We start from the raw sequence: 24,225 nt of genomic DNA on the forward strand, positions 1-24,225 counted from the left end.
TTACAGTTGGTGCTTTGTTTAGAGTTTGGGAATATTTAGATTGCTCTCGCCCAAGGCTGTTTGGTTTATACCAGAAGCCATTTTCATAATGTCATTGTAGATTAAATCCAGAATTAAGATTTTAGGGGAAAGGATCCCCTATTTTAGAAATAAAATTCTTCCTTGTGAACCCTTGTCCAGTACATGAGTGTGAAAGCAGACGAGACTATTCAGTGAATTAAAGTGGAAGGAAACCGAAAGGATTAGGTAACAATTGCTGTATGTTTTAAATAGTAAAAAGAACTCCTCCCCTTACTGTAAGTCCAGAGAATTGCAAATCACAAAGGGTTGGGACCTATCTCATTGGTGGAGATTAAGTAATATCATTTTCAAGTACGGCTCAAATAGCTGTTGCACCATCTATTATCCAAATAATATTTTCACTTGGTGCCTCATTTTAAATCTAAGAGAATCGTTTCTGTCAATGTTAGTGATCTTATAAACACAGAATGCTTCATCCATGTGATGTTCAGCTGCATCAAAAGTATTCAAACTACTTTAACGCTATTAAAACTTAAGTGTAGATTACTTTTAGTTTTTCCATTTGTTAGTTTGTTAATTGATTCAACAGAGAACCTGATAAAAAGAACAAACACTGATAAATAAAAAAGTTTGTGTTGTTTAATATGGTGAAAATTGTTTCTTAAAACTAGAAAATATTGTCCAATAATCTGTATCAAATTCCATATATTTGTATCAAATATTTTGGAGTAGTACACTCCTATAATGGTGGCTCTTATTAATGAATAAAATGTTGTTGAAACTCTGATTTTACAATACTTTTTTTGGTCACACCCTTGTGAGTGCAATGTGAATATTCACCAAACTTAGTGGTACTCAGGACGATATGATCGGAATGACTTTCTACATTTATACAACCTGATATTTTAGAGCCTTAAACTTTGGTGAAATGCTATCATCTCTTCCCTATTTTAAGGTCTTTTAATTGATTACTTTAGTCTTAGATGAGCAGTCTTGGCAAAGATTAAACGCAGGTGTCAAAGTAGATTAATTTTTCGCAATTTCAGAAAAATAATCCATAATGTTACTTGATGCTGATCAGAAATTCTACTCATTTTTTAATGTAAGGGTGCAGATGTCCCCCCATTAATTAGTTCAACTACTGTTGGCTTCAATAGTGGCTAAATAGGTGTCTAAATGAGCAAAACTTTAAGAGAATGTCTGTTTTTTTTTAAATTAAATATAAAAATTCTTAATGATTTAAAGTAGCAACATTGAGAGAGAATCTTAAAGAGGAGGCAGTACTTCTAACATCCGTTTATTTATGTTTTGAAAAAGCAATCTAGTAATATTTGCACCTTAAAATATAACAGGCTTGCACTTGAGAACACACTTCATGATAGTTGATGACTTGATGTTTCTTTGAAGAATTAACTGATTTTGTTTCTTTTAAAAACGAACTCTACTGTGTCATTCACACCGGATGCGATTCGCCTGGCAGGGGCGTCAAGTCAATATACAAATGCAGTCTGAGGTCCTGCTGAGCAATTTTCGAGTGGCGAGGCATCAACCAATCAGGTACTCGTTTTTGGGCACGATACGTTTTCAGAGGGTTAATAAAAAACTCCAATATGGCCGCTAAATGCAAGGATTTTTGTCCTGAACTTCCATCCATATTCTTAAACCGCTGAGGCCGCGGGGTTGCCGTTGACTGTCCAAATTACTATTGGGTGACGACGGGCTTGCCGATTGCCTCTAGAACTCTAGACGTATAAACCCAAGCTACTCGCCCAACATCCATGTTTTCCATGACGAGGCAACGCATGAAGTCCAGAAAACGTTGGTGGTTGCTCTGTGGCCATGGCATCAATGCGTTCAGGCAGGCAGTAGTAAATTTGATACATGGCAAACACAAATTTGAAGTGTGAATCCCATGCGTTGTGAATGCAGCATTACAATTTAAATACCACGAGTTCACATTGAGTAAGGTGTACAATTCAAGCTTCAAATCACAGGCTGATGTTACATCAAAACTATATTATCATGTAACTTAAGTGGAGTAAATTTAAGTCACCATTTGAGTGGATACAACTCAAAAGAAAATGTATTCAAGTCTTTGCCAATGAAATAATTCCAACCAGTAAAACAATTTCACTTTTTTTTAAATCATTTGCTTTGTCCATATTTCTTCAGTTTGATCATTGTGTTACTGTTCTTAATATATTGATGTTCGGGTATGTATCGTGATGGTGTACCTTTTTATGAGAAAAAATATGATTTCAGGTTTAAAATGTGACACATTTTTTCCTTTTTTCTGATGCATTTGTCATACATTTAAAAGAAGTTTATTTATTAAAAATCTGAATGTGTCTACCTCATATGAAACCTGAAGAATCAACAAATCACAATTTATGTGTAGGGAAATGTTTTAATGCTCTTTAAAAAAAAAATCATTTTCCACTTGAACCATTTTACAGTTTTGTTGACTGTAAACAGGATGAGTTAAAGTTCAGAGCCAACATGAGTTTGAATGTGTGTGATACAGTGTCTTATTCTGTGTTTTTGTTTCACGTTTTTCCAGATCAAAAGTACCCTGGTTGTTGGAGTAAGGTTATAAATAAGGCAGATTAAAATGAGTGAACTGGACCAGTTACGCCAAGAGGCAGATCAACTCAGAAATCAGATCAGAGTAAGTGACACTTTATTTATTCTCTAATACACCACTTGACTTTTGTGTGTAAAATTATGTTATAAGCATTTTTAAATATCTAGTTAGTCAAGTTTCAGGTTTTGTGTTAATTTTTTTGTTTTTCCAACTGTTCTTGCAGGGACAGTTTGATTAATAAAACAGCAATGCAGTGTAAAAATCAGATTTGAGTTTAGATCAAGGATAAATTAACAGTTACTTGGAAAAAAGTCACTAAAAATGAATTCTTGGTCATAACTATGTAATTTTTGTGCATTAAAAACAAACTTGTACTCATTTCCAGGATGCTAGGAAAGCTTGTGCAGACGCCACGCTAGCGCAGGTATGTTTTTTATTTTTTTTTTACATTGAGATCTTCAGCTCTGTAGGTATTTGATTATTAAAAATAACCACTGTATGAAACTGTTTTTCAGATCACAGCTAATATTGACCCCGTCGGGCGAATTCAAATGCGCACAAGACGAACACTGCGCGGTCATTTGGCTAAAATCTATGCCATGCACTGGGGTTCAGACTCGAGGTATGGAATTTTTTAAAGAAATTCTTTTGATGAAAATAATGAACTACATTTTAACCTCATTCATTTATAAAGATGACAAATTTCATCTAATATGCTAAACCGTCGACTGTGAACGTTTCTTTACGGGTTTTTGTGAAAGAAACTAGAGATTAAAAGCGATTTGATTACTCTTGACCTTAATAAAGCCCTTCATTTTTTTTTGTTTTGTTTTTAGGCTCCTGGTCAGCGCCTCTCAAGATGGGAAGCTCATTATTTGGGATAGTTATACCACAAACAAGGCAAGTCCTGCTTTTTAATTCATTCATAAAAAATCATTCTAACAGTAAAGATTTGATACAATCAGAAGAAATCTATAATTATCTAAGACCCATGGAGAGTTGAAATTTTCTTGATAGAGGAAATAACCGACTATTGAAATAGTTGACAACTAATTTATTAGTCGTTTTGGTTTTTTTTTTTCCTACTATGAAAACTATGGTGCACGCTTTCTAGCGCCATTGTCTTCGACACACAATCACAGTAGTGCTAATCCAGGTCAGTAGCAATGTCACAGGAAGTTGTAAGAAGACTCAAGTAGCATAACAACACGCCAACGGAGCTTGAAAGTGCGAAACTTAAAAAAAAAAAAAGACAAAGGGTGACAAAAGGAACCCCAATGTGCGAAACTTAAAAAAAAAAAAGACAAAGAGTGACAAAAGGAACCCCAATGTGACTGACGCTAAAGAGGGGTCGTCGTCTAGTTAAGCTAAACACTTCAAGTTTAAAGCTAATGATGGTTAACCCTTTTACACCGGAGCGCCAGTTTTTGTGTTCTTTGATTTAACACGATAATTCCAGTAGATTCTGAAGGAGAAAAGCGGCTCATTGAGCCGCTTTTCTCCTTCAGAATCTACTGGAATTATCGTGTTAACGGTTGAAAAGTTACAATATATTAAAGCATCACCGATTAGTCGACTAATCAAAACAAAAAAATCTACGATTAGTCGAGTATTGAAATAATCGTTTGTGGCAGCCCTAATGGAAATGCACTCTTCCCCTTCATGATGGGGCTCTACTTTGTCAGAAATGTTGCCACATAATTACCATGTGTTATGCATTATTGATCTTTTATAATATTTGATTTCAAATATTTGCTTCCAAACAGTAAACCCGCTGACAGAGTAATGCAGTTTAGATGGGATGGCGTTACACTTCCTATAAGACATCCTGCTTTTTAGACATCCTGCCAGTTAGGAGTTTGCTGTAAATTAACTTGGTTGTAGCTTTGGTCGCCATTATGTTAAATGTAAAGCAGTCAGTTTTACATCAGCTTAGATGTAATTACCTCTGTGTGCAGTTGAACCTTCTGCCCTCCTGGCTCTAATTTTTGCTGCATCCCAATGGGGTTAAGCCACCATTCCTGTGCTTAATTTCAAGATAAATGACTAGCTGTGAATAAAGACCAAGGGTTGTATAATTAACTTGTGGGTAATAAAATCTTTACAGCCTTTTATGGAATATATTTTTGATAGATGAGTGTCTTTACAAGTTTAAAAACATTCTTTTTTTTCTTTTTTTTTAAACTGGCAGATGCATTTACTGTGTGTGCTTGTTTCCAGGTTCATGCCATTCCACTTCGATCCTCCTGGGTCATGACTTGTGCATATGCACCATCAGGAAATTATGTTGCGTGTGGTGGCTTAGACAACATCTGTTCCATTTACAACCTGAAAACACGTGAGGGCAATGTACGCGTGAGCCGTGAGCTGGCCGGACATACAGGTATCAGATCTGTTTTTGATCCCTTCTGATCCGTTTTTATTTCATCTCCTTTTTAGAATGCGTTTGACAGACCTTTCCACACAGTCGGTTGCATTTAAATATTGATTTTTGGATTGAATTGACGTGTGCAGCTAGTTATGTGTTAGCATTGGAGTGCAGACTACTAAAGCTGTGTAATGTTCTTGAATATCAGGATACCTCTCCTGCTGTCGTTTCCTTGATGACAACCAGATTGTTACAAGCTCTGGAGATACCACTTGGTAAACGCCTCTGACAAATGTTCAAACCAGCAACATCCAGAGTTTGAAGAAAGGAAACTGAGCTCTGTTGTTGTGTGATTTTATTTTGTTTTTGTAGTGCACTTTGGGACATTGAAACAGGGCAGCAGACAACCACATTTGCGGGACACACCGGCGACGTCATGAGTCTTTCTCTGGCTCCGGACTCCCGGTTATTCGTCTCTGGTGCTTGTGATGCCTCTGCTAAACTCTGGGACATCCGGGAGGGCATGTGCAAACAGACGTTCACCGGTCACGAGTCTGACATCAATGCCATCTGTGTAAGTTATTCACCTAACTGGTCTTTCGAGACAGTCATGTGGGAAAATGATGGAAAAGTTAAGATTCATCACATACTTTTATTCCTGAGAGCACAAGAATGATGTCGCACTGGTCTGAACTAAAACATAGTTGTCTTTCCCTGTAACCATCAGTTAACCTTAAACAAGTTATTGTGAAACTTTAAAGATTTTTTTTTTACCCAGCAATCACTACATATCCTTCGTAAGATCTAAAAATGTCCCAACGTTTCTGGTTTTACCCGTTGCTTTCATATTTTATTGTTCATTTCTTGTAGTACTTCCCTAATGGCAACGCCTTTGCCACGGGCTCCGACGATGCCACCTGCAGACTGTTTGATCTGCGTGCCGATCAGGAATTAATGGTCTACTCCCATGACAACATTATATGCGGCATCACCTCAGTTGCATTCTCAAAGAGCGGACGCCTGCTTCTGGCTGGATACGACGACTTCAACTGTAACGTGTGGGACACACTAAAAGCAGACCGTGCAGGTCAGTGCCTACAACGCGGGGATTTTAGTGATAAATCTGAAAACGAATGTAAACTAAATGACATTTGTGGGTCTTGTTTAGGTGTGTTGGCTGGACATGACAACCGCGTTAGCTGCCTGGGAGTTACTGATGATGGCATGGCAGTTGCAACAGGATCCTGGGACAGTTTTCTGAAGATCTGGAATTGAAGCCTGAAGGTTTTATTTAGTTTTTTTTTTTTTTTTCTTGTTTAGTTGTACATTTTTAATGTTTGTGTTTGGTAAGCCCCTTAAATCCAAACTATAGAGGGTAAGCACACAGTGGCACAGCCTGCCAGTGCCGTATTGGCTGGAAGCGTTTCGGAGAGTTGAATGGGACTCTGATGGTTAATATCTGCTTAACCGCTAGATGTCATCATAGAAAATGAGGGTAATCCCTGGGGGGTAATGGAGTCTTAACTAATGCTTCGCCCTTTTAACAAATTAATTTTTCACCTTTTAGTGCTTCACCTGTGGTGCTGTTCAACTTCCCTGAAGCTAACCAGCCAATACAGTGAGCTGAAACAAGGATAGGGTTTTAAGTGCTCCTCTATTCAGCTCCTTCAAAGCTGGCAGCACAAGCTGCATCTTTACTTCTTAGGATTCTTTTGTGTCGAATGAAAGTTACATCGGGCAAGCTAAACATATCGGTTTCTTTTAATCCTAAAGTTGTTTGTTTGTTTCCCAGATGTTCTTTTAACTCCAAAGTTGACTGGAAGACCATAACAACTTGAGAATGTTCACAGCATCTTCTTCAACACTGTTAAAACTGACTTGGACACCACAAAAAAAACAAAACAAACAAAAAAAAACCAGAAGGGAAACCAATGCCTTTCCTACACAAAGAAGAGCACAATTGTTTTATCACCTAATTAAGAAAGGATCTCCTGTGGTATCAAATCAGAAACTTGTGCATTCCTTCTTGGACCATTTTATGTTACCTTGAAAGAGAAAACAACACTATTCATCCCATGCAAATGTGTGCGTCTTGAAAGCAAATGTTGGAGTGTAATTGTACAAATTATTTAACTTTTTTTTTTCTTTTCTTTTTTTTAAGATTTCTATTCTGATGGTTTGTTATTCTTGACGGCTTTTTTTTTTCTTTTTTTTTTTTTCATTCCTTCAGTGGTTTTAGATATGTTTGAATTACAGCTAGTCTTTCTATTCCAGGTAAAATCATATAAAATTCATAAGGAAAACATGTAAAGCTTGGATCATATTACACAAACAGCTTTCAAAATGTCCATAATGTATTTATATTCTAGCTTTTTTTTGTTTGTTTCATCACAGCTTTTTGCACATAAAGCTTTGCCTTTCAACTAATGCTATGTTAACTAACCAAGCACCTGATATAAGTTATGAATGCTCATTCCAGTACAAAAAAGAGTTGCAAGCGAATAATCCAGATAACTTAAATCTTGTCCATGCTTACATGAGATCAAGTGAAACGGTGACAAAATCTGAGGTCTAATTGAAATGTTTGAAAGGATTTTTTTATTCCGATTCCACGTCGAAACACCTCGTCTGACTTAATAGACACTTGCTTTTGCTTGGGACTGCAGTCGCAACTGAATGAAATGTACAAATCAATGTCTGAAAATAATGGTCTATTTTAAGTTATGACATTTAATTTTGTCTGCCATGAGGTTCATTTAGATGTGCATGCTGTAGACTTGCTTTCAGTGGTGCAAAATCCTCCATTCTTTTTTTTTTCTTTCTTTCTTTTCTTTTTTTTTTTTTTTTAATTATTAGTATTACCTGAAGTGGAGAGTTGGTTGATGCAAAGAGGCCCTTTCTCCAGACTCTGCAACCATCACATACTAATACTGGTAACGCTATGCACCAGAATGAGCAAAAATGGCGGAAGAAATATTATTGATTGCATACTTCGTGTAAATTACGCTTACCAGTTCTATTAATGCCAATTTTTTGTAATAATTATACCAATAACTGTTTGAATTCTGTCTTTGACAAGTCCTTTTCTCTCCTTTTAAAATCCTCACTCTCAATAGAACAAAATGTCCTCACATATTGTCTATACTAAAACTTTTGTACATTTTTATTTCTTGGTCTTAAATTGAAAATTTGGAAAATCTGAATGACAACAATTCACTGTATACAGAAGCACTTTTGTTAAAGGTTGTGACATATTTTCACTTTTCTTTTTCTCTGCAATGATGTACAATAAATGTGATGTATTCGTGTGTGGCCACAAGTGAAAATGCAATTCAGCCGAGATGGATTTCCTTTTCTCTTTCCATTAATATTATAGAGCTCTGCACCCTTATGTACCTTTTCACTTTTTGTATTTCATTTCCGTCTGTTGGTGTTCCATGGTGAGCTGGATGCAAGATAGATACTGTACTAAATTGTACTGTTATTGATTGAAAATGTAATAAAAAGCTGTTTGAGATCTACTTTTATAGTGGTTTTTCTGAACCTTGAACTTTTGTTCAAAGGTTTCATCTAACATAAAGTATGTCATTTATTAATACTAAAGCTTATAGTGGTCAAATTAAACTTTAAATAGTACAGGTTTATATGTTTAAAACATTTCATTTGTCTTTGAACACTTAATATTTACAACAACAAACAAGCAAACTGGAGAAATATTTGAAAAATGTAAGCATGTAAATATTTATAAATGCAGGGATCAAGGGAGGCTTAAACAATCTCACTAAAAATTAAGATATATTTGATAATTTAAAAAAAAAACTTCTATTTGACATAACTGTACTCAAAGATTTAAAAGCACTCCTTGTTTGTTGGGAAGAGGCTTTTCTAATTTGGTTGAAATGTGAATCATTTAAATCTGTTAATGTCAAAATTTGACAGTTTAACCCAGTTTTTCATAAAATACAGATAAGCATCAAACGTGACTTGAGAATAAAAAATATTTGAAAACTAGTGAATTAGCAAATATATTTGGAGTTTATTTATTTTTTAATAAAATGCACTGACAAGAACTGTTTCAATAAAGATTAGAACAGCAAGAGAAAAGTTAAAATTGTGAAGGAACTGGGGAATGAGCGGTCAAAACAGTTCTCGTCTTTCATCTGGACGAGCCGCCATCTTGTCATTTCCAACCAACCGAGGATGCTGTAGTGAAAGCAATGAACCTTCTCCGGACTAAAGAGGTTTGGAAAATTAAAGCTCACAGTCAAAAATACAGTTTTTCTTATTTCAATGGCACGTGTATAAACACAAAAAAACTAAAAGTTACATAAGTGTTATTTTTAGCACATAATTGCCTAAAACAAATACGTTTTGCGTGTTTTTCATGAACTACACTCAAGAAAGCGCCCCCCTACAAAAAATCCAATCGTCCAAACTGATGACGTACTTCCGTCTCGACTTGGATTATGCCATTTTGGCAGGCCGAACGCAGTCGTCTGTTTTCGTAGCGTGGAAAAAAATAAAACAAGATTCGCACTACGATTCATTATACATGAGGAGGAAGACGAGCGGCTTACATAAATCTTCCCATATTTGTTGACATAATTTAGCCAAAATCGTTCCGGAGACTTTTTAAGGGTCGTACGCAGTTTTCACAGGTATTTAGGTTTAGAAGACTTGCAAACAAAGGAACTCCAGACTGCTACAGGTTCGTTATAAACAATCCGAGCGACATATTTTATTTAATGTCAGCATTTCTTTTGAACTAAGTACTTCACACGTTTTCCATTATTGCATAAGAGATTTGTAACATAACTCCTCCTTGGACTGTGAAATTAGCCTGACTCATTCAGCCTTGTTAGCAACGTCGGCTAAAGTTAGCCGCAGTTGTCAATATCAAAACAAGCGAGCTGTAGCACTTTCCGGAGGAAAATGGCGGAAGGTTATATTCGAGTGGCGGAGGAGGAAAACGAGGAGCCCATGGAGATCCCGTCGGAGGACGACGGTACCGTCCTGCTTTCAACGGTCGCGGCTCAGTTTCCCGGCGCGTGCGGCCTGCGGTTCCGGAGCCCCGTGTCTCAGTGCATGAGGGGGGTGCGACTCGTGGAAGGGGTCCTTCATGCACCGGAGACCGGCTGGGGGAACATCGTGTATGTGGTCAACTATCCAAAAGGTAAATGTAGAACACACAGCACTGTTAAAAGTTTCTTTACTTAATTTGTTAACAACTTTAGCTGTAAAAATATCACATTTGATGGATCTGTGTCTATATAGTTCTTTATGACTTCTTAGCAATATAAATAATTGTGTTTTTATAGATTTTTTTTTCCCCACAGATTTGAACACATTTGGTTATATATGATGGTAAAGTTGACACACTAAAAACTTTGAACCAAACCAACATTGTATGTGTCAAATTTATATGTTTAAAAATACACCAAAGGCATTTTTTCAGTTTATATTAACACAGAAAAAAAATTTCTCATTACATGTTTAAACTTAAGCATTATTATGTACTCTACTTCTGTTAAACAATTGATGCTTAAAATAGTCGACAAGTAATTTAATATTCGATTAAGTTGTTACTTTATATTATATAGAGCCAAACTGTAGTAAAGTTGAACAGAGTTGTGAGCATTCAGCACCAAAAAATTAACTTAAAAAAAAAATTTTGAGTCAGTGAGGCCAAAACTTTATCTTTAATGAAAAATAGTTCCTTGTTTTAGATGCCAATCTCAGTTAATTTAATCTTGTTTTAATACCAGAAACTAATGAAGGACAGAGGCTGCACGAGTCATTAAATGTTTAATAAACTATAGTCTGAATTGTCTTTATTTTTAGTTAGTTTAAAGCTAATGACTGTTAAGATGTGCTTTACATCCACTATGTACAAGATCCGATTAGTCGACTAATCAGAAAAAATAATCTGTGATTAGTCGACTATTAAAATATTTGTTTCTGGCAGCCCTAGAAACAATGCAAAAAAATTAAAGGATCTAGTGAAACATTTTGTTTTCATGCAGTTTTATTCTAAATTGTTATTTTTCTGTCTAGACAACAAAAGGAAAATGGATGAAATTGATGCGTCTTCTGCTGTAAAGATGAAAAGAGGAGACATGAAGACGTCGGATCTAATCGTTCTGGGTCTTCCATGGAAAACAACCGAACAGGATTTGAAAGATTATTTCAGCACTTTTGGAGAAGTCATCATGGTTCAGGTATTGATAGTTAAAAAAGTAAAAATTGCATTGTTTTGCATTTGATCAACACTGATATTTTTATGTATTTCATCCAGGTGAAACGAGATGCCAAAACGGGAAACTCTAAGGGATTTGGCTTTGTGAGGTTCACAGAGTATGAAGCCCAAGAGAAGGTGATCTCCCAACGCCACATGATTGATGGGAGATGGTGCGACTGCAAGCTTCCTAACTCGAAGGTGAATATGGTAATGTCTTTGCGTACATTTACATATTGTTGTTAGATTTTGCTTTGTTTTGTGTCATCTTATTCATACTTAATCTATGTTTTGGTGACAGCAAGGTCCAGACGAGCCGTTAAGGAGCCGAAAGGTGTTCGTGGGCCGTTGCACAGAAGACATGACCACAGATGATCTGAGGCAATTCTTTATGCAGTATGGGGAAGTCACGGATGTCTTCATCCCCAAGCCTTTCCGTGCTTTTGCCTTTGTCACCTTTGCGGACGACCAGGTACAGTGTGTGTGGAGATGTCGTGGTTGTTTTGGTCTCCGTTTCCAAATACTCAAATGGGATTCTTGTCCTTGCAGGTTGCCCAGTCTCTCTGTGGGGAAGACCTTATAATTAAAGGAGTCAGTGTTCACATTTCAAATGCTGAGCCCAAACATGGCAATAGGCAGTATGACCGCACAGCACGGTTTGGGAATGGCTTTGGAGCTCAGGCATTCGGCAGCAACCGTGGTGGTTTGGGGAGCAGCACTAACAGTAGTCTGGCCAACTTTGGTTCCTTCAGTCTAAATCCTGCCATGATGGCTGCTGCCCAGGCTGCCCTGCAAAGTAGTTGGGGGATGATGGGCATGCTTGCTAGTCAGCAGCAGACGTCCACTTCAGGCAGTTCCTCTAGTGGAACGAGCTCTAACAGGGACCAGAATCAGTCTTTCAACACAGGCAATAGCAACTACGGCACCAGCTCGGCTAGTCTGGGCTGGGGCACTGGTTCCAACTCCACAACCAGCGGTAGTGGGTTTAGTTCAGGTTTTGGGTCCAGCATGGAGTCAAAATCCTCTGGGTGGGGTATGTAAGTTGTGGGTTTGTATGGTAAGTATTGCGAGAAGGATACGTCTTTTGAAAAATCATTTCTGGTGTTGAGTATTTGAAAAAGATGTTTTGTACACTTGGGGGAAAAATGCTAACAATTTAATTTGGGAAGTGTTTAAGTGAATCGTTTACCAGAATCTCTTGACTAAAGTGCTATTTTTGACGTCTTGTTTGTTTTTTTGTATCCATTTCAACTGGATTCTCTAATGCATGTATTGTGAAATGTGATACCCATTTTAAAAAATGCATGAATGTCTGTGGTTCACCATTATCCAGCTTTGTCATCGACTCTAAAAGGCAATCTTGCATTGGAAAGAATCTGGTTGAAACCTAAATGTTTTAAGTGCAACTTTCTTTGCAGTCCAGTTCTGTGGAAAAGCCTTCATTGAAATCTCTTCTGCAGTTCACCTCTCTTCCATTTTCCTGTGAGGAAGTTCCTCTTTGGCAGAATTCTTGGGGTGATATCCGTATCATTCTCCCTCTTCCCACCTGTAAATGCTATGCCAACAAAGAACGGCTTCACTCCGCATGTTCTGAGAGACGGTGGGTGTTTTCACTTTTATCCATTTTTAAATGGAGAGAACTGCGCAACGTTTTAAGAACTGATGAGTGCGGTTGAGGATGGATTTGTGGCGAGGAGTGAAGAAATGAGTGAGCGAACGAAGAGAAGCGTGAAGCGGACTGCTTGTGCGGTGAGAACCCAATTTGACTGCTTTCTGAGTGTGTGAATGGAAGCTGCAGATGCTACGAGCGCCTCCCCTAACATGGACATTCTTTAATTAGTACTCCAACTTCCTTTTTTTGTTTGTTTTTTTCTATCTTTGCAATATTTTCCTTACTATTAAGTATGTCTGTTAAGTGCAGAAAAAAATCTAATGTGGAATGTTGTGATGAATATTTGTACTGCCTATATAATCTGATTTGAATGCTGTATGGTGTGTGCTTTCATGTTATTGAACTGATCTGTAAGTGTGTACTTGATGTGGGTGACACCTGCTGAAGACTCTGGGGGACGCGAGTGATGGTGTGAGAACGTGGAGTGGTGTGTCCAAAGGTTCTCAGTTGTTCTTGTTCATGTCAAAATGAAGGGACTTGTCTAATAAAGTTCATTTGAATAGTTAATAGTTGATATATCACTCGAGTCAGCTTCCAAAAACCTCTAATTCAATTCACATATCTAGGGACCTTGGGCACTGCCGGGTCGAGGTCTCCGTTTGAACCCTGAAGGATGAAGATGGGAGTTTCAGCACTTTGAGTGTGTGGCCATCTCAGACATGCGGTAGTACTTGTCTTTTTGCCGAGTGTGATGGCTTCCTAAAATACAATTGAAATTATCGGTAACTTCCAGAGGTTAGCGGTAAGTTCCAGATATTTGTCTACAACTTGAAATTTCGTGCTACGTTCACATGGGCATGCACGCTCAAGAACAAGCTTAACACGCTTTTAGCATACGATGTTACCCAATACTAGTGCATGTACCTACAGTTGGTGCAAAACATTAAAGTGGTGCAAATCTTACGCCACACTTTTTTTTTTGCACGCTTCTATTTCGATATATCAGCGGTTAAACTCAATCGCACAGGGGGCCAAAACGCACTTTTGGTCGTGGACCAAACAGAATAAACATTTATTGAACACACTAAAAGTAGATTTTTAAAACTTTAAAAATGCAACTTTTTAACATTAATAAAAACAGGCAGGAACGTTATTCCAGAATAAATAAATATAAACCCTAAATAACTTTAAATAATTTACTCTCCATAAAAATATATTTTGTCAAAATTCTACAAGTTAGAAATAAGCAGATTAATAACAATAAAATAAAATTATCTGGTGGGCCGGATATAATTACCCAGAGGGCCGGATTCAGCACCTGGGCCTTGCCTTTAACAGATATATGAAAGACTTGGGGCCAATCCCCTTCATTTACCCCTCCAGACTGAGAGTTATAAAAAAATAACATCTCATAATTCGTACGTCACTTTGATTCGATGAAGTCACCAGTAATTGCCGGTCCGCTAGATTTAGCATGGAGCTTCCAGCTCTCAAATATACATAAAAACAGCGGTTTTATAACTTGTCATAAAATGTCATGCTAAAATGTCATGCTAAAACAAAAAGTCATTACTTACATTTAAATGTAAACTTCTGTGTTCCAGAGCGCACCCACGTGATGAAAAGTTCTTCTCAGCGCGACGCGGTTTAGGCTCGCGACGGACGACTTTCAGGGTCAGATTTGGAAAAAAAAATATTCCGGACACACTAAAAATTCGCTTTCAAATGGAGGAGAAGGGAAGAATTCGGATTGTGCTTTGGAGTTATTTATTCCATACGGGCTCAAAGAAACCCCAATTCTTAAATTGTCAATCATGATCAACTTTAAAACTCTTGGCACTTTTGTGTTTTGAAAAAGACACTACCTCTACGTCGCTACCAAATCTGAACCCGATTGGTCAACTGGTTCAATGGCGTTTTATACTTGGTCTATTGCGTGGTGACGCGTGAACGCAAGAGTTTCAAATGCAGAAGCTTGAAACATGCATTTACATGGAAGTGGCCACTTAAATGCGCGTTTCTAGCCCAGTGTGAACATAGCATGAAGTTAACCCCTTTAACACCGGAGCTCTTGTGTTTATATTCTTTGATGTACTGTAATGTTTTAACAGTTAACACGATCAATGTAATTCCAGCAGATTCTCACGCCGCTTTTCTCCTTCAGCATCTGCTGGAATTACGTTGATCATGTGAATGGTTAAAAAGTAAAAGATTTTGTGTTTAAGCGTCACCGGTGACGCCTCAGGTGTTAAAGGGTTAAACATCTTCAAAATTTATTAGCTTTGAAGGTTGTTGTCACAACTGCCAAATTTGAAGGCACCATATTATTTTGTAGTTGAACAAAAACTTTAATAAGTCAGCCAATCTCCATCAGTGCCATAAAAGTTACTAATGGTGGCTGAAGCCGACTGATCATTTTAGCACTTTCAGGAGACAATGTGTAGTAGAAACTGTGACACTTAGGCGTTAAACTCATGTGTGGGACATTCTTTTATTTGCATGTTGAATATAGTGAAGCAGACTGGCCAGTGCCTTCTATTCCCTGCTCTCCTCCTCAGCGTCTTTGCTCTTCCTCTTTGCAGCACTTTTCTTTTTCTGTTCCTGGGCCAGTTCGTTGCTTTTATTTTGTATGTGGACATGCTGAAATAAAACAAAGTAAAACATGAAAAAGTTTGGTCTACTGTACTGTAAGTTTTCCCACAGATGTAATTGAATATTTTTCTGTCAAACTTACCAATGCCTTACTGCGCCGGGCAACAAGCTTAACGTCGTCACCAGACACTACGGTTCTTTTAGCATGTCTGAAATCACATTTGAACATGATTAAAAATTCCCCATACAGTTAAATAATTAAATCATTTTAATATGTAACTCTTAAGAATAAAAGTACCTGGCAAAGGCTTCCAGGTCTTTGGCAAATATATCTAGGAGGAAAAAGGTGAACAGTGATAAATCTGAACTTAGTTAAAACATCAAATGTTTCAGAAAATTCCAAACATTTCTGCTGGATTTTCAGATGAGAATCTGAAGTCACAAAGTGGTGTAATTGACGTTAATTGAATCAACATAAACCATTGTAAAATAATTTCAAAATAAAATGGAGTATATTGATATATGAATAAACGAGGGGTCTGCAACCTGTGGCTCTTTTATCCCTTTATTGTGGCTCTTTAGCTTTAATGAAAAATCCTATCGATTGAGTACATAGTTGATTAGTTAGTTAAATTTGGTTATTTCTGCTTAGATTTCTAACATTTCAAACAACTAAGCAAAACAAGTTTAACATACTGTCAAATATTCAGTAGAAATGTTTTTTTAAATTTGTGTTTTTAATTAATAGTCAAATAAGACTCCAAATGTTTTATTTTGGTAAATTTCACTAAAATGATTAAAGTTTTTAACAAATGAAGTCTAAAATGATTGAAAATAATTTACAATTGTGTGTTTTGTGCTTCACAAGAATGACAATAAAAAGCTCAGTTTATTCTAAATGTTTTGAGTTTTTTTTTAATAGATTTTATTAAAATGTTTTTATATATGAAAGTAAAAGGGGTTAAAAAAGTGATTGTGGAACACCCTAATCCTAGTGATAAAAAAAAAAACATGTTTGTGTTGCATTTTTAATTTAAGTAAAGTTGCTGCAGCAGAAAGACCTTTCTTGACACAGGGTGGATTTTATTTTGAAAGGAACTAGTGTGTGCTGCTGTCAAAAGTAGAAGAAGTACATTGACGCTTTTGTAAATTAATTACTGTAATATTTAAGTTGCATTTATAAATAAATATTTAATTGACAAAAAAAAAAAACATAAAAATTGTGCATTTTGTAACAATAAAGTGGGACTTTGGCTCTTTTAGTGTTAACGTTGCAGACCCCTGGAAGATACCATTTGGATTAAGATGTGAGGTTTAATTTACTGTAACATAAAAATGACAGAGTGCTATCGCAGGAGACAACCCATGACAACAACAAAAAAAAAGATCAACCATTATTACACTCCAATATGTGGAAACACTTTGAATTTAGCAAAGAGGTGATCATATGTGGTAGAACGTTCTAATAACGTTCCCCTATTTTGATGTGGAAAAACAGTGAAGTTCATTCTTGTTTGTTTGTTCACATATTTTATCAATACTTGATTATCTAGCAAAGAATCTGGAAAACTTCACCTGAACTGTTCGGTACCAGATATTTATCTCTGAGTCACACTTTTGGATAAAGATTTCCTGGATCAATTTTAGGTCAGTGAATTGGATCATTAGAAATTAACTACGGATGAGACTGAACTATCATGTGAATCGAATCGTTAACCCAGATTATTAGATTATTTTAGAACAGCTCATCGACACTTTGTCTCCACACAAGCTTACAGTTCAAGTACACAACATTTAAATAATTTCTTCTGATCGAATTGACTTAAAATTTGTATGAAGATATGAATGTCAACAGGTTTTAAGTGTTTAATAGTCTAAAAGTTTTAGGACTCATTTTAAGGAGACTCGTTGACTCTGAAAGTAAATTGCGACTTTGGCATACTTTATTGGCCTCACCGCATTGTCTGAACGTCGTCTCGGTTATCGCCGCGACAGTTTGCCGGCTGAACTCCTTCCGGTGATCCTCTCCCAGCTTCTGACAGATCCGGCCCACCGTGAAGTGTACCGCCGCCTTTAACCTCTGAGGACGAGACCCCGCAGCTCATCGTCTGAACGCGTGAATAATTGTTAGCAAACATTTGGACGTCTCACCTGCTGGTTTTCATCGGCGGTCAGCGACATTTTGCGCTGGGAAAATGTTTAAAGATCATTCGCTGAAACAAATACAGATTCTAGTATAATTTTCGTGTCACAGAAAAGTTCACGATCATCCAGATAAATTCCCGCTACACATTTATCAACAGACCAATGACGAGCGATTCTCGTGGCGTCATTTCCGTTCTGTTCTTTTAATGTTTTGTCTCACAGCGCCTCTACGTGGTTCATATTGGTACTGCAACGTTTAAATGTTAGATTTTGTAGTTGTTTTAACTTTGCGACAGTGTAACCTACAATATATTGATTCATTTAGTACATTTTTAAAATAATTTGGGTCACATAATTTAAATTTCACAATACTACGGTGTCCTGGAGGGGCCTCAAACTGCTTCATCTCCAAACCACTTTTAATTTGTCATGAGATTGTTGAGTTTTTTAATCTACCTTTAGGGTTAGATTGAGGTTATGTATTGAATCTAAGCTCTAATTGTTTCCGGAAGTAAAACAAACTTTGTTAGTATTGTTCTTCCATTATTTAAAATATACAAATATTAATAAACGAAATGATTATAGTCTTTGTCTAATGCATTTTTTTCTAAATGCATACTTATGTTGGGTATTGTAGTTTTGTAACAAAGTTGAAGTTTTGAAGCAACGTTCTAACATAGAATGTCGAGAACAAGCTTTTTTATTTACATGTTTTCTAAATGTTTTGAAGAAGTAGGTGAAACATTCATGTTTGAGAACAAAATAACAACAAAGAGAACACAATGTTCTTTATTATGTGTTCCATCTGGAGTGTGTGGTTAAGCAGTTTTAGTAGAAATAACACTAAAAGTACAATATTGATCACTTAGACTTTTTATAAATTTGCTTGCAGACTTGATCCTCACATGTGAGTTCCTGAAGAAACACAAAAAACACAAAAATATGAAATTAGTCACACATTTGCCTGTATTTTTTAAAATAAAAACAAATTACAAATTATGTTATTTATTTTCACTCATTTTATTATTTTTATTATGATTTACAGAGTCATACCAGATGAAGTTCATTTCCCTGAATCCAGTGAGTCCAACCCCTGTTTCTTTTTTCTCCTTTCTGAACACAGACCAGCCTGTCGTTTTCCCAGTTGACCACAGTCTAATAGGAAAAAAAATGGATAATTCAACTAAATATAAACAAATCTAATTAAATCACAGCTTTTACTGGGCGGCCTTAACACACTAAAATATGAGTTCTCCAGGGTAAATTGCTACGTTTTTGTTTGTCTTTACCTGGCATGTTCGGTTGTCCATTCCTTTAGTCAGCTCTGTGAACTCTTGTCCAGTTTTGAAGGAGCACTCATAGTTTCTGAAGGAAGTCAGCGTGTTAATTGTGAAATGGTCTCCGTCTTGCTTGATCACTTTCTGGGGCTTCAGCAGCGAGGCGATTTTTCGGGTCGCAAAATCAACACCTGCAGGTAAAAATATATTAACAAACAAAGCCTTTAATTAGGGCCGGGAATTTATTTTAAAAAATTAACAAATTAATCGCAAACCTGGGGAAAAAAATTAATCGCGATTAATTGCAAAATTTTAATATCGATTAATCGCAATTCAGTTTTTCCTTTTTTTCATTATATTATTTGTATATGTATGTATATTATCTGCAAATAATCACAATATGAAATCACACGGAAAATTGTACATTTAGATTGTTTATTTTTAACCCTTTGGAACCTCAACTACCAGAAATAAGAACTTTCCTCCAAAGAGCACCGCTGTCCATTTGAGATTTTTCCTGGAATTCTTTTTTCTTTTTTCTGCTTTTTCTTTTTCTCCTAAATTTTCTTTATTGTGTTTGTGGAAAATACTAAAAGAAATATTTTTGAGGTCGGTTTGGATAGAATCTGCTCACAGGTGGGGGTGTGTCTGTCCACTCTGAACTGCTAGCATCTCGTAATAGAATCTGCTCACAGGTGGGGGTGTGTCTGTCCACTCTGAACTGCTAGCATCTCGTAACGTCGGCGGACGGGACTTTCGCAGAGAACCGTAGAGTTTACGCAATTTTTAGACAACGCCGGTGCTTGTTATTGTGGAAATTAATTTCAGTCCCCATCCCAACATAAAATAATGATCAGTTTCCTCGTTGTTGGATTTCTAACAGGAGACAGCTCAGTTAGGCTCCGCCCACCCCAGTGGATCTTTCGGCCTGGGCTGCAGCTGTCGATTGACGTTCATCTTTCGCCTCATTTATTAAAATAAAAGATCGCGTTTGTCCAAAAACTACAAATAAATGCCGTATTATCTCTTAAATTTAATAAAATCTCAATCAAAGAATATAAGAAACGTTTATTTTAGAGTTTTATTGCTCTGATCTCAGCTGATTCTGTTTTGATTAATCACATGAGTTAACGCGTTAACTTTCACAGCCCTAGTTTTAATAACAAGTGTTAAGAAAAAAAAGAATTCCCACTCACCGAGTGCCACCATGTAGCCGTCAAAGTTGACATTGCTGACAATCTCCCAGGTTCCACTGAAGTCTGCAGGCATTTTGGATGTTGGACTCTCTTGCGTGACTGAAATCAGAGTTGGGCGTGTGGGATGTTTTTAATGTGCAGCAATGTGGGGCAGAAGTGATGCGCCACTTTACCCACTTCTGCTGGACGCGTTCCCCGGAGGAGCAGGATGAGGAAACCGCCTGACCTTTCGGCCTCGTTTCTGGTGCAGATGTTGAGTTGATGTTGAGCCGGCTGGCGTGGTACGACTGAAACGCAATCCGTCCTGCAAGCGCAGGCGTTTACCAAGAACAGAGTTGCAGCACGCTGGCCATGTTCCTGTACTTGCTGGTCTCCGCGGCGTATCACAGCAGCAGATGGTTACCAAGGACTCAGAGGTTAAAGTTGTAAGTATGTTTGGAAACTAAAATAGAATTTTTCTGTCAAATCCATGACGGTTGGACTTTTCTATCTGCAGTCAAATAGTGAACGTGGTGTTCATCCTTGTGGTCCTGATCCCTCAGATCTACATCATGGCAAGGTGGCTACAAGACTGAGGTGGCTTTACGCCAAATGGGTCAGGGGGAACGTTTCACAAGCTTCTTTTTAATCTGATTCAAGGCCAAAATCCTCCAGATACTGCAAACAGCCTCTTCTGATCAACTTGTGTGTCTCTGTGGCTTTGTCCTTCATTGCTTCAGGTGAGTCTCATCCAAAAACACAAACCCCAGTTCATAATATAAAACAATAACATTTTGTTTCTCCTCCGAGGTTTTTCTCTGCTGTTCACCCTCTTGGATCCAGTTCCTCAGAGTCTGTGGGCTTCATTCCACTTGTTTGGTCTCCTGTCATGTGGACTTGGACTCAGCACTTCCATCCTGACTCTCACAGCAGCAGAATGTGTAAGATTGATGCCTAAATGTTGAAACATTCGTCTAAACCGTGACCAAACCCTCCTCTGTCCTCGCAGGTCAAAAGCACTCCCGAGCTTTACCACATGTCGGCGGCTCTGACAGTCGCCTCTGCCGTCAGTGCAGGTGAGGGTCACTGCTCTCCCAAATGAACTGACCGAACAAAATCCTCACCTGTTGGCGTCCGTTTAGGCGTTCTGCTGCTGAGAGGAGGACTGTGGTTAAGCAACAGGCGGCCCGCGGCGCAGACGGGCTGATAAACCCCCCCGCAGCTGTCCCCCACGCTGACATCCAATAGCCCGCATTTCAACTATTCATGAGCTTTGTGCGCCGGCAGCAGCCGGTAACTTTAGACCACGAGGAAAACTGTAAAAATGACTTCATCCATCCACGGTTTGTTCCACAGAAGCAGGTGTGCTGGTGGTTGCAGTTTCCATGACATGAGCTTGTAAAAAACAGTGAACATAAAGTTTACATTTAACTACAACACGTAATAAGAACACTAAAAAAAAGATCTATCTCTACCAAAAAAATAATAGATTTTGTCAAGACAGTCAAACCAAAAGATGTTTTGGTTGAAAAATGTCAAAAATTCTGCCTTTATAACTGTCGTTTTGGAATGGAGATCCATAAAGTGAAGTTTCTAGACCCGGGGTCTGCAACCTTCAACACTTAAAGAGCGGATTTCTTACTGACCACAATGTCTGACTTCAACCTTTAGAAAAAAAGAGATTTGCGTCCAAGTTAATGTTACTATTTTAATCAGAGCCGACCCTAGGCAAAGGTGAGCTAGGCGGCCGCCTAGGGCCCAAAATTTCAATTATTTATTTATTTTTTATTTATTTTACAGTCTGACACATCACTTATTTTTGTGTTAAAAGTTAAAAATGCAATTACTAAAACCATAAATAAAATAACTCAAAAGTTTGACATCACTTGCCAGATGCTGCGCCCCTCCTTACTCCTGTCGAAGCTTGATGGAGGGAAGGAGGGGGAGGGGCACGCGGTGTGGTCGCTGCTTCTTTAAAACTTTAAGGACGTAAAAGCAGTAAAAGAAGCCCCCAGGGACAGCTTTAAGGTCAAAAAAGTAAGGAAGAGGAGGAAAAAACAGACTCAAAGCAGAGGTTTGTCTGTCTTATTTACATTCATTTGTGTGGAAATTCGCTGGGCTGATTTTCATATACAGTTGTTTTCAGCATAAAGGAAACACACATAATGAGAAAATACTTTTATTAAATACTACTACTTTTAACAGAGTCACCTCTGTTCATGACTCCCTTTCAAAATAAAAGACTCCCTGTGTCACTAGAGGTGTGCCAAAATATTGATATTGCGATATATCGTGATATTTAGTCCAACGATTGATTCTCGATGGGTTCTCACCAAGTATCGATCTTTTATTTTCGTTTGAAGAGGCTGTAAAACGTTACATTCGTCATCCTTTGATGAGACATTCCATTGGAGGTAGATAGTGGCGCGTGTTGTAAGACTGACTGTAAGACAGACAATTGTCCCTGGCAGATACTTTAATTATTTATTTTTGTTCTGTTTTTCACAAAAATTTTGCACTAAGTAGTGGCACTGCTGTTCCTGTTTACAATTATTAACACTGAATTTTACAGATAAATCAAATTCAATTGGTGTCAATGCTCGTCAAAGACATAGCATCACTGATTTGCACAAAAGTGTGTTGCACAAAATAAGACAAAAGTTGTTTATTATGATTGTGTTCAAGCTAAAAAAAATGGGGATATATTTTACCCTAAAAAAGGTGAGTTATTAGAGACACTTTTGACTAATTATCACAGTATCGCGATGTTATCGATATTGTGGGACATGTATCGTATCATGAGGTACCCAGTGATTTCCAGCCCTATGTGTCACATTGGATCATCTCAATGCTTCAAATGTACAAGTACGCGATTAAACAGTGATTATGTGGTGCAGCTCAGTCAGAAATTTGTAATTCTAACAATCCAAAATCAAATCAATTAATTGACTTGTACTGTATTTTACAAACCATTAGGCACAGTCAAAATCCCCTTGAATTTATTCAAAAATAGAAAATCTGCTGTGACTTAATTCTGGTTGTGTTTTTATTCTTCATTAACCAGAGAGCCACAACAAATGAGTAAAAGAACCACATATGGGTTGCAGACCCCCGTTCTAGATGTAAATGTTGTCATAAAATGCAACATTTGTGATTTAAAATGTGGCCAAAACACAACAGATCCATAAACTCTGAATAAAAAAGACATTTTCTGGTTGGTGGTGTTTTATAAAGTAACTGGAGCTGAATGATTGGAGCAAAGTGCTTGTAGGAGATAGAGTAGACCTTCCTAGCTTCTGCTTTTTACAGGAAACATGTAGATTTTTTTTAAAATATTGGGAAGGATCAGCACTTTCACAGCCACTGTCTGGACTTTTCCTAAATGAGAAATAAAAGTTTAGCTTTCAGGGATTCCCTGTTTGATGCTGAAGCCACTGAACTAAAAAGGGAAAAAAAAGGCCTAAACTACAACTTGTGGGAGCTCAGGAGTGCACTCTTGTGGTAAAAAGTGTTAAATATTTACAAGTCTCAATGAATATGTTGTTTTTAGTATTTTTAACATTTTCTTATGATATTTTTCTGATCTTGGAGGACATATCTAAAGAAAATATACAGCAGCTTGCCAAAATATTAGCTAAATGCCAAACCCCCCCCCCCCAAAAAAAAGAAAAAATGTCAGGTTTTACCAAAACAGCTAGCATAATGCTAAAATATTAGCTAGACTCCAAATTAGCCTAAAAGCCCTGTAGATACTAATCATTTTAAAGTTTGAATGGTGTCTCCAGCTGAAAGTATATGCAGAAGTTCATGGGTTTCAAAAAGTGTGAAAGTATTTGACCAATTTCTCATTCGTTCCCTATGCGGCATATTTTGCTCAAAGTTTCAAAAACTATAAAGTTTTTGAATTCCAAAAGTACAAGCAGTGACGTCCTGAATGAGTTGCACTATTTGATACCAAAATTGCCGGATCCGGCCCACCATGTCGCTTTGTTTTATAGTTGTTGATGTCCCGATGTTATCTTGCGCTTATTGTATCATTTTGACAAAATATATTTTTATGGAAGGCAAAATATTGAAGGTTATTTAAGTGGATTTATTCTGGAATAATATTCCTGACTTTTTATTATTCAAAGTTATGTTAAATAAAAAAGTTACAGTTTTAAAAGTTGGCATTTTGCCTAGCTTTTTGGAATATTTTGGCATTTACTGAGATTTT

General features: G+C 37.2%; 5 protein-coding genes across 7 annotated transcripts in view; 3 read left to right on the forward strand and 2 right to left on the reverse strand.

Annotated features, from left to right (window-relative positions):
- gnb1b (guanine nucleotide binding protein (G protein), beta polypeptide 1b) overlaps window positions 1–8,494 on the forward strand; it is a 12,070-nt gene extending 3,576 nt beyond the window's left edge. Inside the window, exons 2-11 of one of the 2 annotated variants that reach the window (XM_024270497.2) lie at window positions 2,582–2,689; window positions 2,991–3,029; window positions 3,121–3,227; window positions 3,442–3,505; window positions 4,826–4,988; window positions 5,182–5,248; window positions 5,346–5,547; window positions 5,844–6,060; window positions 6,142–6,257; window positions 6,766–8,494. In XM_024270497.2, the coding sequence (XP_024126265.1) occupies window positions 2,633–2,689; window positions 2,991–3,029; window positions 3,121–3,227; window positions 3,442–3,505; window positions 4,826–4,988; window positions 5,182–5,248; window positions 5,346–5,547; window positions 5,844–6,060; window positions 6,142–6,248 (1,023 nt within the window). In that variant the 5' untranslated portion in view covers window positions 2,582–2,632 and the 3' untranslated portion in view covers window positions 6,249–6,257; window positions 6,766–8,494. Of the gene's footprint in view, window positions 1–2,581; window positions 2,690–2,990; window positions 3,030–3,120; window positions 3,228–3,441; window positions 3,506–4,825; window positions 4,989–5,181; window positions 5,249–5,345; window positions 5,548–5,843; window positions 6,061–6,141 lie in introns of both variants that reach the window. The other variant, XM_024270496.2, reaches the window with a different exon arrangement.
- Window positions 8,495–9,414: 920 nt separating this feature from the next.
- Window positions 9,415–13,387, forward strand: tardbp (TAR DNA binding protein). Of its 2 annotated transcripts, none has more exons than XM_024270491.2 (5): window positions 9,415–10,146; window positions 11,028–11,191; window positions 11,269–11,418; window positions 11,510–11,680; window positions 11,758–13,387. In XM_024270491.2, exons 1-5 carry the CDS (start codon window positions 9,906–9,908, stop codon window positions 12,247–12,249), a joined length of 1,218 nt encoding a protein of 405 aa, XP_024126259.1. In that variant the 5' UTR covers window positions 9,415–9,905; the 3' UTR covers window positions 12,250–13,387. The 2 variants fall into 2 exon arrangements, with proteins under 2 accessions (XP_024126259.1, XP_024126260.1); XM_024270492.2 differs by having other exon boundaries at window positions 9,416–10,146; window positions 11,269–11,409.
- Window positions 12,673–24,069, forward strand: LOC118598787. Its single transcript, XM_036212040.1, has 7 exons — window positions 12,673–12,808; window positions 20,281–20,455; window positions 20,527–20,589; window positions 20,670–20,749; window positions 20,820–20,950; window positions 21,019–21,085; window positions 21,152–24,069. The coding sequence occupies exons 2-7, from the start codon at window positions 20,382–20,384 to the stop codon at window positions 21,214–21,216; spliced, it is 480 nt and encodes a 159-aa protein (XP_036067933.1). The 5' UTR covers window positions 12,673–12,808; window positions 20,281–20,381; the 3' UTR covers window positions 21,217–24,069.
- cenps (centromere protein S) lies at window positions 15,293–17,750 on the reverse strand. The gene is made up of 5 exons (XM_024270495.2): window positions 17,564–17,750; window positions 17,369–17,492; window positions 15,711–15,744; window positions 15,555–15,621; window positions 15,293–15,460 (listed from the first exon to the last, which is right to left on the reverse strand). Exons 1-5 carry the CDS (start codon window positions 17,591–17,593, stop codon window positions 15,356–15,358), a joined length of 360 nt encoding a protein of 119 aa, XP_024126263.1. The 5' UTR covers window positions 17,594–17,750; the 3' UTR covers window positions 15,293–15,355.
- Window positions 18,331–20,342, reverse strand: rbp7b (retinol binding protein 7b, cellular). Its single transcript, XM_024270494.2, has 5 exons — window positions 20,208–20,342; window positions 20,031–20,129; window positions 18,847–19,025; window positions 18,611–18,712; window positions 18,331–18,472 (listed from the first exon to the last, which is right to left on the reverse strand). The coding sequence occupies exons 2-5, from the start codon at window positions 20,101–20,103 to the stop codon at window positions 18,419–18,421; spliced, it is 408 nt and encodes a 135-aa protein (XP_024126262.1). The 5' UTR covers window positions 20,104–20,129; window positions 20,208–20,342; the 3' UTR covers window positions 18,331–18,418.
- Window positions 24,070–24,225: the final 156 nt, after the last annotated feature.

This window comes from Oryzias melastigma, linkage group LG5 (assembly GCF_002922805.2).
Source record: "Oryzias melastigma strain HK-1 linkage group LG5, ASM292280v2, whole genome shotgun sequence".
Classification (NCBI taxonomy): domain Eukaryota; kingdom Metazoa; phylum Chordata; class Actinopteri; order Beloniformes; family Adrianichthyidae; genus Oryzias; species Oryzias melastigma.